At 43.5% G+C, this 18,633-nt stretch overlaps 1 protein-coding gene across 3 annotated transcripts in view; it reads right to left on the bottom strand.

The window, feature by feature from the left end:
* LOC119977973 (E3 ubiquitin-protein ligase MGRN1-like) overlaps positions 1-18,633 on the bottom strand; it is a 240,884-nt gene that overhangs the window by 188,295 nt on the left and 33,956 nt on the right. For all 3 annotated transcript variants that reach the window (XM_038819223.1, XM_038819221.1, XM_038819222.1), the window contains exons 3-4: positions 12,039-12,127; positions 4,468-4,614 (exon numbers count right to left, since the gene is read on the bottom strand). In XM_038819223.1, coding sequence (XP_038675151.1) covers positions 4,468-4,614; positions 12,039-12,127 — 236 coding nt within the window. The remainder of the gene's footprint in view (positions 1-4,467; positions 4,615-12,038; positions 12,128-18,633) is intronic.

Genomic DNA, 18,633 nt, shown 5'->3' with positions numbered 1-18,633 from the left:
ACATGATCTGAATTTCTTGTCGATTTGCATACACATTTTGACTGTCATCTCACACCCGAGCCAATAATTTCTCTCTCCTTTATTCCCCTTCCATCTCCTCCCCCTGCCATCATTCAGTTTTTCTACCATTCATTTCTTGACTTTCGACTATCATGCTGCTTACTCCTTACCCATGTCATGAATTTTCCAGGCAACAGCAGTAAAACGAAGTTAACAAAACATAATAGGATAAGAGAAGTTCAGAAACAGATAGAAATCTGCCTGGATACAGCAGTAGCGAGTAAGACCCCACTGAGCTGCATCTCCCTCAGTAACGAGATTAGAAGACAGTTTAGATTAGAATCAGATGTGAATGGGTTAGGAGTAGAAACAGTTTAAAAGGACTGTTGGGGGGATCAATGAAGTATGCATATGTTAACGCCTGGAGTCAAGAAGGTTGATAGCGGCAGACAGCCAAACAAACAGAAGGCACAATCAAGGAGGAATCTCAGAAGCAAGGGAGGCCAGTTAACATCCAGCAGGCAGAAGCAGATAAGCCAGTTTCCAGCCACCAAGCCTGAAGGCCAGGTTTTACATCTAACAGCCTCAAAGTCCTAGAATCAAGGCAGTGCAGAAAACATTTGTAAAGACAGTTTGAAATATATTCGTTGGACCAGGACAAGACGTTTCCCGGACTCGAATATCATCCCTGTATTGTGTGGTAACTATAATCTGATTTTAACTTGTAGCTTATTTTTGTTTTCTTTCCATTAAAAAGCATTTCTCAATTTAGAGACAGCTAACCTGTTGTAGTTTTAAAGTGATTTGGTGATTAATATAGCTGACAGTATCTAGTCCTCCTCCAACTGTGAGTATCTGATTTAATATCACTGAAGATGGCATAAAAACAGTACCAAACTTGACAGCTTAATTGGTGTACACTTCCCAGCTTCTCACTAAACAATTCTTAATTTGAACTGCTTTTAAAACATGCTAAGTGTCTGTGCACCTTAGAAAATGAGTTCAGTACGAAGAGCATTCACAGGGTCGGCACGATGGCGCAGTGGTTAGGACTGCCCTCCGGCGCCGAGGACTAGGTTCGGTCCCGGCCCCGGGTCACTGTCCATGTGCAGTTTGCACATTCTCCCTGTGTTTGAGTGGGTTTCACCCCCACAGCCCAAATAAATGTGTGCGGTAGATGAATTGGCCATGCTAAATTGCCCCTTAATTGAAAACAAATAATATAAATTTATTTTTTAAAAACATACTTAAAAAAAAGGAAGAGCCTTCAAGACCCAGCACATTATTTGAGGTGGCCGGTGGCACAGTGGTTACATAGTAACATAGGAATTAAGGGCAGAAGAAGGCAATTCAGCCCTTTGAGTCTGCTCCGCCATTCAATCAGATAACGGCTGATCTCTTCCTGGTCTCAAATCCATATCCTCACCTATTGCCCATATTCCTTTCACACATTTGTTTTAAATCAGAAAATATATCTATCTCCTTACTGAAACCATTTAAGGATACAGACTCCACCGCACCATGGGGCAGCGAGTTCCACAAATTTACCACCCTCTGCGAGTAGTTCCTCCTCAACTGTTTTAAATCTACTGCCTCTCGACCTATATCCGTAACCTCACGTTCTAGATTGCCCCACACGGACAATGACCCAGGGGAGGGATCGAACCCGGGCTCTCAGCGCTGTGTGGCAGCAGTGCAAACCACTGCACCTCCGTGCGGCCCATAGAAGTCAAGCTAACCGGTGTATAGTTTCATAACTTTTGCCTCTCTTTTTGAATAGGAGTGTCACATTAGCATGCTTACAATCCACCTGGACCTTTCCAGAATACAGGGAATTTTGAAGTATCATAACCAATGCATCCAATATCTCTGTTGCCATCTCCTTTTAATACCCTAGGGTACAGGACATCAGGTCCCAAAGACTCATTTGCCTTTCATCCCATTAGTTTATTCAATACCATCTTCCTAGTGATCGTTATTGCACCACGTTCCTCTGTATTAACTACAGGTTTTGAAAAATATTTATTCTCCTCTACAGTGAAGACAGAGGCAAAATATTGGTTCAGTGCCTCCACCATCTGTGTTCCACATTATTAATTAACCGATAGTCTACTAAACATTTACTTTAGTTATTCTCTTCCTCATTATATACTTATAGAAGCTTTTGGTATCAGTGTTTATGTCTTCTGCTAGTTTCCTTTCATAGTTCATCTGAACTCTTCCGATTTTAGTAACCTTTTGCTGAACATTAAAGTTCTCCCAGTCTTCCAGCTTACCACTAGCTTTTGCAGTATGCTATGCCCCAGTTTTTTTGCCTTTGTGTTCTCTTTGACTTTGTTCAGCCATGGAATGTTTTTAACATTTTTCTCCCTTTTACAATTCATCTTTGTGCCAGGAGTATACTTTCATTGAGAGGTATTTAATATTGCCCTGAACATCTGCCATTGTTCCTCAACTGTCCTAGCCTCAATTATTTGTGCCCAGTCTACTTGGGCCAACTCTTTGCCCAGACTGGTCTAATTACTTCTTCCCAGCACTAAAACTCTAAAATGGCACCCCGTCTTCTCTCGCTCAATTTGAATTTGAAATTCTAGCATGCTGTGATCACTCCTTCCAATAGGATCTTTAACAACAAGACAATTTATCAATCCTTCTTCATAACATAATACGAAGTCTAAAATAGCCTGCTCCCTGGGTGGCTCCATAACATATTTCTCCACATCTCCCTCGAGGTTACCCTTGTCAATTTGATTAATCCAGTCAATATGCATGTTAAAAATCAGCCATGATTACAGTCATGCCCTCCTCACAACCCCTTATTTCTTGGTTTATACTACGCCCCATTTTGGAAGTATTGCTCGGTGGCCTGTAAAATACGCCTGCCACCGAGATTTTTCCCTTCTTTTTATTTCCACCCAGATCGATTCAACATTTTGGCTCTTAATGCCAATATCATTTCTTAATACAGCCGTGCTGTCATCTTTAACCAATGAAGCAACTCCGCCTCCTGTCCCAATCTGTCAATCCTTTCAGAATACTGAGTGGTTAGCACTGCTGCTTCACCGTGCCAGGGACCCGGGTTCAATTCCGGCCTTGTGAGCCTGTCAGTGTGGAGTTTGCACTTTCTCCCAGTGTCTGCATGGGTTCCTCCAGGTGCGAGTTTCCTCCCACAGTCCAAAGATGTGCAGGTTAGGTAAATTGCCCCTTAGTGTCCAAAAATGTGTGGGTTAGATGGGGTTATGGGGACAGGGCATGGGAGTGAGACTAGGGAGAGTGCTCTTTCAGAGGCTTGGTGCAGACTCGATGGACTAAATAGCCTCCTTTCACACTGTAGGGATTCTATGGTTCTCAGTAAAATTCTCAAATTTAACTAGTAATTAACATAAATGCAACAAAAGCTGGCCGTTTGGCGGGGCTGTTGCCGTAAATTATGGCCATTATGAACAGTGAACTTGTGCATGCACAGTGCACGCTTTCTCCATGAAAACAACGTGCAAACGGTGAGAGTTCAATATTTTAAATTGCGGATAAGTGACGTTTTGGGGCCACAAACTCCGATTACATCGACAACTACATATGCATGGTTATACAAATTTGCGATAGAGGGGGGTCGTGAATGACAGGAGTGGACTGTATTGTAAAAATTATTTGTTGCCCAAAGAATTTTTTAAAATGAACAGAAGGAACCGACAGAAGTGCAGCGTATAAATAACACGGAGGTACAACAATTCTTGGTTAGATCACACATGGCATATTGTGTCCGGTTACTAATGCGTTTATAGAATCCATATCGCGCAGAAGGCAATTCAGCCCATTGGGTCTGGCCTGCCTTGTCTCCGTAACCCCGCGCATCAATTATGGCCAATCCATCTAACCTGCACATCTTTGAACTGAGAGAGGAAACCGGAGCACCCGGAGGAAACCCACACAGACACAGAGAGAACGTGCAAACTCAACATAGTCACCCAAAGGCGAAATCGAACCCAGGTCTCTGGGTTCCTTATCTTTGACAATTAATTGTGTCTTACATACCAAGGTACTTTTTGAAGAAATGAATCGTAATGAAACTATAAGCATTTTTATATTGCCCCTCTGGCCTGAAGCTTTATCATTCTCACCTTAAGTTCTCTGCCACTCTACTTCTCTTTATATCTTTCAAAAGATTCTCCTCAAATCCCACCTCTCTGACCAAGTTTCTGGTCACCCTTTCTAATACAAATTTCCACAACTGTTATTTATCAAATTACGTCTCTGAACTGCCTTGGGGTATTTTTTTAGGTCAAGATGCCATATAAATGTAAAGCATAGGATTGTGCCAATTAAATTTAAAGTGGATTGTGATATATTAAATATCACTAACTCATAGTTTACACACATTGAAATAGTTTTTCATACTTAAATGTTTAAATACATTAGATTGTAGATGTTTGACTGATATTTGAAAATTAGAAAGAGTTATTAACTTACACTGCCATACCACTCTGAAATTCCTCTGTTGCCTGGCAGTAAATTGTTATAGCAACACGTGCATCAGCATCAAAGGTGAACTCCACACTGTATAGCACTTTCGGCTTTGCATTCTCTTCATTCGGACTGTCAACTTCATCTTTATACCTGCAGGAGGATAAACACATTTATACATACACTATCAGATATTAACAACTTCGGTTCATTGTAATTAGATAAGGATTAACTGACAAAATTTAAGTGCCCTGTGCTGACCTCAAAACACTTTTGTTTAGAGGGAAAAAAATTAAATTAAATTTTATTTATAAAATACCGTCCCATCTACCCTCAACCACCTGCAGCAAGAGAGCATTAGCATCACAGTATACTTGAACTGTACAATCATAATTTTGGAAAAGTAAATTTTCACCTCTCTATTTGCAGTATAGCCATGAAATAAATGTCCACAACTCATTCTGTAGCTGGCTATGTTACCTTGAAGCATATATAAAGTCACTTGATCAAAGCTGAAAAACAAGTTTTGTACATACTCCCGTCCATAATTAAGAAATTGACAATGGACTAATAGAAACCTCAGAAGCTACTTAATAAGAGTCCATGGTGTTGGGGATAGTATATTAGCATGTATAGAGGATTGGCTAACTGATAGAAAACAGAGAGTTAGGATAAGAGGGGCATTTTCAGGGTGGCAACCTGTAACTAGTGGAGTGCCACAGGGAACCGTACTGAGGCCACAATTATTTACAATATATATTAATGTACTATTGCCAAGTTTGCAGATAGCAAAAAGACATGGGAAGGCAAGTGGTGAGGATGACACAGAGTCTACAGAGGGATATAGACAGGTTAAGTGAGTGGGCAAAAACTTGGCAGATAAAACAATGTAGGAAAATGTGAAGTTATGCACTTCGGTAGGAAGAATGAAAAAGCTGGATATTATTTAAATGGAGAAAGACTGCAGATCAGATAAATTTGGAGGTATTTGTGCTTAAATCACAAAGCTAGCATGCATATTCAGCAAGTCATAGGGAAGGCAAATGGAATGTTGGCATGGATTTGAAAGAGGATGGAGGATAAAAATGGGGAAGCCTTGCCAGAACTATACACGGTATCAGTTAGAACACACCTGGAATACTGTGAGCAGTTTTGGTCCTCTTGTCTAAGGGGAGATATACTGGCATTGGAGACAGTCCAGAGAAGGCTTACGAGGTTGATCCAGAGTATGGAGAGATTTTCTTATAAGAAGGTTGAATAGATTGGGCCTGTACTTATTGGAGTTTAGAAGAATGAGAGGCAACCTTATTGAGACAAAAAGATCAAAAAGACAAAAAGGGGGCTTAACAGGGTAGATGCTGGGAGGATGTTTGACCAGAGAGCATAATATCAGAGTATGCATCACCCATTTAAGACAGAGATAAGGAGGAATTTCTTCACTGTTCACTCCGAGTGTAGTGAATTTGTGGAATTCTTTGCCACAGAGGGCTATACAGGGTTATTATGTTCAAGGTTGGGATGGACAGATAAAGGAATCAAGTATTATGGGGATACGGCAGGAAAGTGTTGAGGATTATATCAAATCAGCTGTGATCTCATTGAATGGCAGAGCTTCTGCTCCTATGTCTTAAGGTCTACTCATCATTAAACATGATCCTAGAAACACAATCATGTGGCTAGAAGGGATGAAATGTCATTTTTTGAAATAGACAACTTCTCCCCAATTTGTAGTCAACAAATCTCCCTCAGCCACAACCACCAGAACAGATTATCTGGTTGTTTATCTTGCCTGTTGCTTTATGGAACCTTGCGGTGTACAAAAAGCCTATTACAAATGAGCACAAAACAACTGCATTTCAAAAGCAATTGCAAACTGCTTTGAGAGATCACAAGCAGAATACCGTGTCATAACCTACCGCACAGAACTTACAGGATGGGAACAATTGTCTTCCTCGTGTCCGATGAGGAGTACAAGCTCCTTCATTAAGGGTCATATAAAGTCTGCTAGTTCGGCACCAGTGTGGACTCTCCATGACCTCATTAAATTAGCGGCGAGGATGGGATGGAAGTCAAAGAGAGAGTCATATAGGAATATAGCCCAGACGAATGCCCAAGGGACCAGTCCCTCCTGCACAACACCCCACACCTGATCTGACCACCAAGGAGACTCTGGTCTATGATCGCAGGCCCAGCCATCACAGTGGGAAGCGTCCACGGATTCTTTGGAGGGTGATGAGAGGCTTGCGCGACGTGCGGCCGCTGAGGCTCAGGCCTAACTGCCGGCAGAGAGGGCCTCAGCGGTCCTGGCTCCCAGCAGGGGTAGGCGTCTGTCTTGGGACTGAAGTTTTCATCTGGATGAGTTGGACGAAGAGGCCGCGATGCAGTTGAATCATGTGGCGGAGCCCCATGTGGCGCCCATCGGGTTCCATACAGATGAACGGCCATTTATTAAACATGGAGTCAGATTTCTGGGGTGGTGGTTTCTGCTGTGGCACGGAGCACTTTTGACCGCATGAAGTGCAGCATGCGGACTTTGGCCTCGGCAGACACAACGGCTCGGTTGGCTGCGTATACAGCGTAGCAGTCGAATATTGTTTAGGCGACGTTGACTCTGGTGGTTTATGTGCACCAGTCAACTCGCCTCCTTCTCATCATCATTCAAGGAAATAGCCCTAGCCCTAGCCTGTTGGGCCAAGATTGATTACACACTTTGTGCTGGGACTGGCAGCACATGCCCCAAGTGGTCTCAGGTGGCCTGTGCGAGGTGAGCAGCAGATACCCTGAAGTCTTCCAGCCCAGCTTGGGGACCATTAAAGGGGTCACAGCCAAGATCCAGGTTGACCCAGAGGCTCAGGCAGCTACATCTGGGCATCCCCAAAACTTGGTTGAGAAGGTAGAAACCAAACTCGACTGGTTGGAGAGTTGACATTTATCTGCATGTAGGCTTTGCGGATTGAACAGCACCAGTGGTGCCTGTCATGAAACCGTTTGTGTGGAGATTATAAACTGACAGTCAATACTGCTTCCAGGCTGGAGTGCATCAAAGACTTGTATGCTAGGTTGTCTGGTGGATGCTCATTCACAAAGCTAGGTATGAGTAATGTGCAGCTCAAACTCAATGGGTCCTCCATAAGTACGTTACAATAAATACACACAGGAGACTCTACAAGTACACCCAGCTGCCTTTCAGGTGTCATTGGCATTTGCGATCTTCCAGTGAGTCATGGCAAATATCCTACAGGGCTTACCGCGCCTCACTGTTATTTGGATGACATACGGGTCACGGGGGCTATCGAGCAGGAACATTTGGAGAACCTTGAGGCAGTGTTGAAGCGCTTCTCAGAATATGGCATCTGCCTGCGCCATGTGAACTGTGTGTTCCGCGCAAAGGAGATGGCCTACTTCGGGTATCAGGTACACCAGGGCGGCTTACACCCAGTTGCTGAGAAAGTGCGGGCCATCCGGATGGCCTCCAAACCAAAGGACGTCACAAAACCTAGCTAGTTTTTGGGGTTGGTTAATTACTATGAAAGAATTGTCCCGAATCCTCGTGGCCTTACTGGCTCTTTTGCATCTGCTCCTTAAGAACACCAGGCCTGGGTGTGAAGTGCTGCCCAGTAAGTGCTTGACGGCATGTCAAAAGACAACTGTCGTCTTCAGGGGTGCTAACCTACTATGATACAGCCAAACCTTTGATCATCATGTGTGATACATCACCTTATGGAATTGAGGCCATCCTGGCCCATCGGATGGTTGGTAGAGGTTGATCGCTTTTGCCTCTTGTACTCTTAGCGGCAGCCGAATGCAAACACGCATAGATGTGGGGGGGGCCCATCTGGCAGTGGTCTCCGGGGTGAAAAATTGTCATTAATAAGTTTAGAGCCACTATTTTTGTTGTTACAGACCATAGACCCTTGCTAGGTCTTTTCCACGAAGACAAAGCTATCTCTACCCATTGCCTCTGCATGAATCCAGTGCTGGGCCCTGTTGCAGGCTGCTTTGCAGTACACATTCGAACATAGATGGGTACCCACATTGCAAATGTTGATGCACTGAGCTGCCAACCCTTGCTGGCCGATGCTGCGGCCTCCAGTCCAATCGGATGAAGAGGTTGCCACATTGAATTCCATGGTCTCCCTGCCGGTCACTGCACTGAGTGTCCGCGACTGGAAGCAGACAGGACTCCATTCTTGGTGCTGCATCTAGTGGTACATGGTGGTCAGCATCAACAGCTGCCGAGCCAGTTACTGGCCTTCTCCTCAAAGTTGTCTGAATGGAGTGTGAAAGACGGTGTTCTACTTTGGGGCACGTGGGTTGTTATCCCGGTAAAGAGTCGAGAGCCAGTCTTGAAAGACCTTCACAATAAAATGAAGATGTTGCCGTGCGAAGTCTGGTGGTCGGGCTTGGATACCGTCAGAGAAAATGGCTCAGCAGTGTTCAGTCTGTCAGGAGAATTAAAAGCTCCCTTCGGCCATGCTGCTTCACCCATGGAAGTGGCCGGGTCGCCTTTGGGCTTGAATGCACGCCAACTTCGCTGGTCCGTTCTTGGACTCAATGGTTCTTTTTGTATTAGACGCCCATTCCAAGAGCTTAGATGCCCACAAAATGACAGCGACCACCACCTGTTTAACCGTTGAGCAGTCATGCATATCTCTTTCTTGACGCATGGCACTCATGGAGGTTTATGGTGCTTCTTTCACAAGTGACGAGTTCTCTGCGTACCTGAAGGCCAACAGGATCCGACGGGTGCATACTGCTCCGTCCCACCCAGCATCGAATAGTTATGCAGAGCGAGCCATGCAGATGTTTAAACCGGACCTCCGGAAGCAGACTTTGGGTTCAATGGATACGAGGCTGGCTCGTTCCCTCTTCTCCTATCGGATCATGTCACAGGAAGTGACTAGGGTTGCCCTGGTTGAGATGCTCACGGGCCGATGTCCTCGTACCTGCCTTGGCTTTCTCTTTCCCGATATCAGCGCAACGGTGTGCCATAACCAGGAGCTGCAAGGACATAACCCTGTTCAGCGTCAACCGCCCCAGCAATTCACATCTGGCGATGCAGTATTCATCCGCAACTTCACGGACAGCACTCGCTGGCTCTCGGGGACTGTCTTCCGTTGGACAGGGCCGGTTTCCTACCACGTTCAAGTTTGCGATCAACTGATGAAACGGCATCTGGATCACCTTCAGTTGCAGGGACCGCTTTTTCATAAGGTGCATTATGTGTGACCTGTCCTCGATCATCCCAAACCAATAACGGACCAGCCGTTGTGACACCCCCAAGGATGTTTCGACATCGACATGCGTGACATGGTCTCTTCGGATTCCAAAATGGAAATACAGGCTTCAAAGTCCACTATGAGCTGCCTTCAGGTGACTGTCCAGCCCGGCGTTCCTGTGGGAAACTATGTTAAGGCCTCCACCAATCAAAGTCCACTTGCCAACCAATCAGCACTCTTTTTATACAGTATAATTTGTGGTTTCCCCCTTATATTAGTACTCTTGCCAAGTGTCCTGAAGAGAAAGACGAAAAGCTTCAACATGTCTTTTTTTCAGCAATTATCACTTGGGCTCAGTGTGTCTCATTTATGCATTTACGTAGACAGAAGGAGCATATCCATGCATTATGCCTTTTCCAACAAAACAAAAGCCGTTCCATGGGTCATTCCCCAGGGCAATGCCTTGGCTCGACTAGACCAGCCTGGTTTGAAGCTGAACAAAAACTTTGCAGCTAACTATACTTTGCTGAATTCTGCACTGCTATTCCTCTACCAGAGTCCACTTGCCAACCAATCAGCACTTTTCTCTCGTGCAGTATAAATTGGTATTCCTGTTAACGGTTTATCTTCTAAGCTGTCCTGATGAGTGCAAGACAAAAAGCTTCGCTAGCATGTCTCTTTTTTCAGCAATTATGATTCTTGCTAATTTTACTGGCATATCTTTCTTACAGGTCTTGATTCAATTACCTTACACAATCTGAATTTTAATTCAAAGGAAACCACTACAATAACTGAAACAGTGATTTGGCTTTAATTATCAACCAACTTTAAATCAGAAACAGAATAAAGTCAAAATAAACGGAAGAAGAAAACAAACCAATAATCAAAAAGAAAGCAGAGGTCTTTCTTTGGCTTAGGGCGAGCTGAAAAATGTATCTACCAGATACTATAATGGTAGATCAGCAGGAAATCAGAGCAAATATAGATCTTAAATCTGATTATGGTGAATTAGAAAACTGATGGGCGGCATGCCAGCACAGTGGTTAGCACTGTTGCTTCACAGAACCAGAGACCCGGGTTTGATTCCCGGCTTGGGTCACCATCTGCGCAGAGTCTGCATGTTCTCTCCGTGTCTGCGTGGGTTTCCTCAGAGTGCTGTAGTTTCCTCCCACAAGTCCCAAAAGACATGCTTGTTGGGTGAATTGGACATTCTGAATTCTCCCTTAGTGTACCCGAACAAACGCCGTAGTGTGGCAACCCGGGGATTTTCACAGTAACTTAATTGCCTACTTGTGACTCTAATAAAGATTACTGATTGTTAACTGATAATGGAATTTGAAAAATGAAATGAAAATGAAAATCGCTTATTGTCACGAGTAGGCTTCAATGAAGTTACTGTGAAACGCCCCTAGTCGCCACATTCCGGCGCCTGTTTGGGGAGGCTGGTACGGGAATCAAACCGTGCTGCTGGCCTGCTTTAAAAGCCAGCGATTTAGCCCAGTGGGCTAAACCAGCCCCTTTTGAATTTGAAGGATAACTAATAGATTTTGGCATGTGGACTCCAGAAGCACCAGCTTATTTGGGGGGAAGAATCTCTACGAATCTAGCCATTTTCCTAGCTTGCAGTTCAGGCGTCAAATGCATTTTTCGCTCCTCCTGGACTAGTAATTCCCTCCCTCCACAATGAAAAAAATGAAAAATGAAAATCGCTTATTGTCACGAGTAGGCTTCAATGAAGTTACTGTGAAAAGCCCCTAGTCGCCACATTCCGGCGCCTGTCCAGGGAGGCTGGTACGGGAATCGAACCGTGCTGCTGGCCTGCTTGGCTTTAAAAGCCAGCGATTTAGCTGAGTGAGCTAAACCAGCCCCTTCAAGTCCATGCCTTCAATATCAATGTTGTTGTAATATGGCTTCCGAAGGTCTTTTGCATGCCTTATATTTGCCCTTTATCTCTACTCCTGACTTGTTTGGGTAGAAAATGTTATTAATAAAATAACTTTCCACAGTACACTAAATATGAGCTCAAATAGGCAATTTTCCACGAACAGATGGTCAGTTTAGCAAGGAAAGCAACTTATAATTAAACTGTACTGTCCAGTTATACAGGCAGATGCCTACTTGAAAACTAGGATGCTGCAGTTAAATGATCTGTATATGGAAAATGAGGGGTGGGGAGGAATATGTAATTTGAAAAGAAGTCAATGATTACGATTTTATGACAATTTGCTCAATAATCTGGCAGAAACAATGTAATTATTTGTTTTACAACACAAAATAGTCAGCATAGATATAATCAAACTAGACTACGAAGAAATGAAACAATCATATTTTAGAAATTTTGCATTAATTTTTTTTTACCTGACCAAGCGAAGAGAGTCTTTTCGAATATTAACCAAACTGCGTAAAGTTTTCACAGGTTCATGAGCAGCTGGTGTCACGTATGGAAACTAAGATTTAAAAAAAATGTCACATCAATATCCATACCCTATAGTTTAACACCAAACATAAAAATCAAGACCATTTTTAAAAAGAGGTTGATTTTTCAGGCCAGCAGGAAGCATACATAGACTATTGCCCCAGAGGGGTCCGTTTCTTGACCACTAACTGCTGTGTGATATATAGTTCATGACATTGGGGGTGATTCTCTGCCATCACCGCCGTATGATTCTCGGTGGCAGTAGGCGGCCCGCCGTTGACCGGAGACTTAAAAAAATTACTATTAACTTTAACACAGAGGGTGAACGCCTCCACATCGTGTGCGAGTTTGGGCTGACACAGCTGAAGGTGGTGTACAGAGCGCACCTTACAAGGGCGAGGATGAGCTGGCTCTTTGAGGGGGTAGAAGATGTGTGTGAATGTTGCAGGGAGGGCCCCGCAAACCACATTCATAAGTTTTGGTCCTGTCCAAAGCTGGAGGATTACTGGAAAGAGGTTTTTAAAGTGGTGCACGTGAAACTGGACCCAGGCCTGTGGGAGGCCATATTCGGGGTGTCGGACCAGCCGGGGTTGGAAACGGGCGCAGAGGCAGATGTTGTAGCCTTTGCCTCATTGATCGCCCGAAGGCAGATCCTGTCATTGCATTCGTTACTGATTATTGTTGGGTGTAAATTTGGGAGAAAATGTGCAAAAGGAGAATGAAAAATATTTTTACTAAAAAACTATGACGATCTGAGGGTGGCAGGGTGGCACAGTGGTTAGCACTGCTGCTTCACAGTACCCAGGACCCGGGCTTGATCCTGGCCCCACTGTCAGTGTGGTGTCTGCGCAGGTCTCCCCCCCACTACCCAAAGATGTGCAGGGTAGGTGGATTGGCCATGCTAAATTGCCCCTTCATTGGAACAACAAAATTGGGTCCGCTAAATTAATTTTTTTAAATTATGATCTGGAATGCACAGCTTGAAAAGACAGTGGAAACAGATTCAACGATAACTTTCAAAAGAAAATTGGATAGATAAATCTTTGTAACAGAAAATTCTGAATTACTAAGGTGAAGGAGTAGGGATGTGGTACAAATTATAGCTCTTTGAATGAGCTGGCATAGACAATAGTAGATTCCTTTTGTGCGATATGATTCTATTAAATTGAATTCTATAAAAGAAGGCACCAAAGAGCACAAGGACAGCCAATTAAAAACCAACCCTTCAAACACTCAGTTAGGAATGTGTTTTGTGGGATGCGGACATCACTTACAAGGTCAGCATTTGTTGCCTAGCTCTAACTGTTTTTGAGAAGGTGTGAGCCACTTTCTTGAACGCTATAGTCCACTTCACCCATGTGTAGCAAGAGTGTTAGAAAGGGAGTTTTTGATCCAGTGACGGTGAAGGTTATACTTCCAAGTCAGGATACTGTGGGGTTTGAAGTGGAACGTGCAGGTGGTGGTGTTCCCCTGCATCTGCTGCCCATGTCCTTCTCTGATGGCCGAGGTCATAGATTTAGGAGCTGTTGCCAAAGGAGGCTTGGTGAGTTGCTGCACTGTCTGTGCGGAGTCTGCACGTTCTCCCCGTGTTTGCGTGGGTTTCCTCCAGGTGCTCCAGTTTCTTCCCACAGTCCAAAGATGCGCAGGTTAAGTTGATCAGCCATGATAAATTGCCCTTCGTGTCCAAAAAGGTTAGATGGGGTTACTGGGTTATGGGGATAGGATGGAGTGTGGGCTTAAGTAGGGTCTTCTTTCCAAGGGCTGGTGCAGACTTGATGGGCCGAATGGCCTCCTTCTGCACTGTAAATTCTATGATATCTATGATATCAAACTCCTAAAACAATGTTGTACGATTGAGAGGATTTACATCCAAAAACCACAATCGCCTTCCTTTCTGCTTGGTACGAGTCCAACTAGCAGAGCGTTTTCGCCCAATTCCACCCATTGATTTGTTGCCACAATTAGTTAAATACTACCTTAACGTCAAGGGTACTCACTCTCACCTCACCTCAAGCTCAGCTCTTTTGTCCATGCTTGGACAAGGCTAAAATGAGGTCAGGAGTCAAGTGACCCTATCGGAACCAAAACTAAGCTGGTGATTGCAGTGCAAGTCCACTTGATAGCACTGTCCACAACGCCTTCCATCACTTTGCTGATGATCAAAAGTATGTTGATGGGAGAGTTGGTAGGATTATCTTTGGGGCAGCATGGTGGCGCAGTGGTTAGCTTTGCTGCCTCACGGCGCCAAGGTCCAAGGTTCGATCCTGGCCCTAGGTCACTGCCCGTGTGGAGTTTGCTCATTCTCCCAGTGTTTGCGTGGATTTCGCCCCCACAACCCAAAAATTTGCAGGTTAGGTGGATTGGCGTAACTAAATTGCCCCTTAATTGGTAAAAATGAATTGGGTACTCTAAATTTATTTTAAAATAGGATTGTCTTTGTCCTGTGTTTTGTGCCAGGTAGTTGCAAACATTGTAGTGATCCTGGAAACACTTCGGTGCAATTAGTTCTGCAGCACAAGTCCTTGGTTTTACTGCTAGGCCTGGGGTGGGCAAACTTTTCCGTGCAAGGGCCACATTCAGAAATTCACAATTTTAAAGGGCCGCATAGTATATTAAGTAAAATAATTAATATTTTAAATAGCCAAAATAAAAGGTCTTTAAAGAAAAAAAAGCACACTTATTTGAAAAACAAAGTAACTCAGTGACAGAACAATGTCAATGAGAATGATGCATCTGACTGCAGTCATTTACCCGTTTGTTGAAATCAGGTGTCAAGTTGCTTGTGCTGATCCTTAACACTGACAGAAGCACAGCCTAGCCGAGTCAACGATAAAAACGCGCGTTGTGGGGTGGATGAGTGGGGCTGCCTTATTGGTCGGTTTAGTTGGGTGTGCGACCAATAGGAGTCCAGGTTACAAACAATAATAAGGCTTATTGTTTGTAACCTGGACTCCTATTGGTCGCACACCCAACTAAACCGACCAATGAGACAGCCCCACTCATCCACCCCACTACGCGCGCTTTTATGCGGCCCGCCAATGAGGTGCCCGGAATCATAACTGGCATTTTTGAAAAGCCACTGGGGAAAAGCCGCTGAAGTAAATGCGCTTATTGAATAAGCGCATTTACTTCAGCGGCTTTTCCCCGCCGGCTTTTCAAAAATGCCGGTTATGATTCCGGGCACCTCGTTGGCAGGCCGCATAAAAACCTTTGTCGGGCCGCATGCGGCCCGCGGGCCGTAGTTTGCCCACCTCTGTGCTAGGCTGTTGTCAGGGCACACAGTCTTTGCAGTATCCAGTTCCTTCAGTTGTTTTTAGTCTACAAGTGTGTCACAATATTATTCAGTCAAAGATTTTGTTTGAAATATATGAGACTCAGAGAAGGGATATAAAGAAATCGATAGAACTGTGTAATTCCTTACGAGGAATGGTGGAATGTGAACACATATGGTGCCACAGAGCGCAACAGACTCATTCATATTAATTGTTTTGCTGCCATTCAGCAGCTTTTCCATTGTAAATGGGACAAGAAACAGAACTCTCTGTTTGAGCATCAGCATGAAAAATACACGTAATTATCCCCAGTGCAATGAATTGACAATGATGCATTTACCTCAAAATGAAAATTGTTTACAAGCTGAAAATTGTTAGCATTTCACTATATTTCACCACTTTGACCAAGTCCAAAATGTTACATATATAATTTTGTTAAATCAAATTGCACAAATTCTGAAAGAAATGCTCACTTTACAGCCAATGAAATGCTTAAGAACTGGAGTCACCGCTGTAAACAAAAGTAGCATTCAATTTGGACACAGCAAGGTGCCACAAACAGACATGTAATGAACAGTTAACCTGTTTTGATGATGTTGATTAAGTGATATATTTTGGTAAGAATTCCTGTCTATCCTCCGAAATAATGCCATGGATCTTACATGCCCAACTGAAGAGGTAAGTGGGGCCTCAGATTAACATCTCCTGTGAGAAAGAGAACACCTCAGAAAGTTCAGAATTCCCTCAGCACTGCAGTACCAGCCTACATTTTGTGTTCCAGGTCACTGGGCTGGGACTTTAACCCAGAACCGACTGACTCAGAGAAGAGTTCAACAAGCTAAACCTTGGATTCTCCCTCTGGCTATTTAAACTGTCCACTTAGAATGTACAAAGCAGTGCTGACTCCAGATGTTCCAATGTCTCAGTTGGCAAAGACCTTACTTCAGAACCGAACTACACAAATTAGCTAGTCGGAGTAAAATCACTGGTGTGTGTTGAGCTAGCTGAACCAGCAGTAAAATTACTAGAATTGACTTAACCTGAGCTAAAGGGGTTTTTTTTGGGGGGGGGGCGGCGCTGTTGGGATTCTACTCCTGATTGCTATCCAATGACTCATGGTTAAAAAAAAGTGTTTATAGATGTACAATGATGTTTCTACAGTTGAATGGTTGGTCAACACTCATATTCTGGGTGGACATTTTGTGAAGTAGCAGAGAAAGACTGGTAAGACTACGCTAGCATTAATCAGCACGGTAACACAGTGGGTAGCACTGTTACTTCACAGCACCAGGGTCCCATGTTCGATTGCGAACTTGGGTCACTGTCTGTGCGGAGTCTGCACGTTCTCCCAGTGTCTGCGTGGGTTTCCTCCGGGTTCTCTGGTTTCCTCCCACAAGTCCCAAAAGACGTGCTGTTAGGTCATTTGGACATTCTGAATTCTCCCTCTCTGTACCCGAACAGAAGCTGGAATGTGGCGATTAGGGGCTTTTCACAGTAACTTCATTGCAGTGTTAATGCCAGCCTACTTGTGACAGTAAAGATTAAAGATTGTTTTTTAAAGTTGAAGAGAACTTCAGTCTACCTAAAAGTTGTCTATTCCAACTTTACTTGACTCGCAAAAGGTAGTGATAGGTGCCAAAACACTGGAGTTCTATTAATAACCTAGTTGTTCCTATTTCCAACAACAGAAACCCATCCTCAATGGACTTCAACTGTTTCAATGCATTAAAATGAACAAACAGGTTGAAAAATATTGTATACAAAATAAATGTTGCCAGACAACAAACTGCTGATACTATCCCTCCTTTTAAAGAATTTTCTAATGTGTTTCCATGATGACTCAGAGTATAAACATCTGAAATTCAATCACAGAGCAAAACCAAAACAAAAACGTCCTTCAGACACGACTGGCATTCTACACTTGTCTGAAAATAAGAATGGAAGGCTCATTCATCATGTCAGTCATTTACACAAGTTTGCCAACACTTTCTGCTTTAGTTGGCAGCAGACATGCAAAACTCAAACTCAGAGACAGAGTATTCAAAATGTTGTTAAGATCCCCATCGAGACCAAAAAAAAAAATATGAATTTCCCAGTGACCAAACCAAAGGATCACATGACAAGATTCCACGTTTTACAACTTGTATTGCAATAAACAAGCTAAAATCAACATTTACTAAACATTAGTTATTCAGCAGCTAATACACAAACTACAGAAAAGGTATTCCTGGTTCAATGGTTAACATAATCAAAAACCCTAAGCCATGTTTATACATTACACTGGGCTGTTTTATGTCTCAAATTCTTCTCCCTGCCCCACCAGGGTGAATCGCCAGTGTCCTTCTAAACAAAGTCTTTTTTACTCAAACTACTGAGCATAATTCAATGGAATTCCAGAAGCATGGCACTCTGGCAACTCCTTCAGTCTTCAATTCTCCACAAGCTTTGTTCTTTGAACAGGGATTCCATTCTCACAACCACGCTGTCCTTTTTATCTGTCTGGCATACCAACACCTGCCGTGGGTCTTCCCAAAATCTCTCTGACTTAAAGTCTGAATATGTACATAGCAAAATCAGTTGTCTTTGTGTCAAGGTGTTTAACCTTTCAGTAAATTTTGATTTGAGTTAGTTTCCATAACAAGCAGGTCACATGGATGTATCGGAGTAGAATTAGTACGCGGGTTTGGCTCCAAGCAGATTTCGTAGGAAGTCACATTCTCCTTCTCAAGCTACACTATTTTGCCTTGAATTAAAGGACCCACAGTTTAAAAAGTAACTGGGAACAAAGGAGGCAAAAACAAATGTTAGACTAAGCAGCTGAAGTGCCTCTGCTTCTCTCTGTACAGGAAGTGAGTCAGTTTTGTTACTATATGTCTGTACAAAGTACCCAATCATTCTGAAAGTTACAGGGTTCAAACTAAGTAATTATTACAAAATAACTTTAGGAATTGCTCATACCATTTACATTCATTCACCTAGTCACAAAATTGTCAGGCACTGCCGCTATTCATTTGCTGCCGCACATCTGTTTCCACAACATGAAAGTTCCTGAGGTAGCTGATCAGGTTCTTTCAACTTCTAACTGTTTCTATGCTGCTTGCACATCTTCCATTAAAGATTTTAATTCCACCCAGTTCATCATTCCTGAGTTTTGCCTTTTCTCTGTTGTAATGCTGTCCCTTGGCGGCGTCATTTGCAGATATGCAGATATGATTTCACAAACATCCTGATGACATGCTGGATAGCAAAAACTTAATCAATTAAA

Source organism: Scyliorhinus canicula, chromosome 15, assembly GCF_902713615.1.
Source record: "Scyliorhinus canicula chromosome 15, sScyCan1.1, whole genome shotgun sequence".
NCBI classification, from domain to species: Eukaryota; Metazoa; Chordata; class Chondrichthyes; order Carcharhiniformes; family Scyliorhinidae; genus Scyliorhinus; species Scyliorhinus canicula.
The sequence above is the reverse complement of the archived record's forward strand: the minus strand, read 5'-3'. Positions and strand labels throughout refer to the sequence as shown.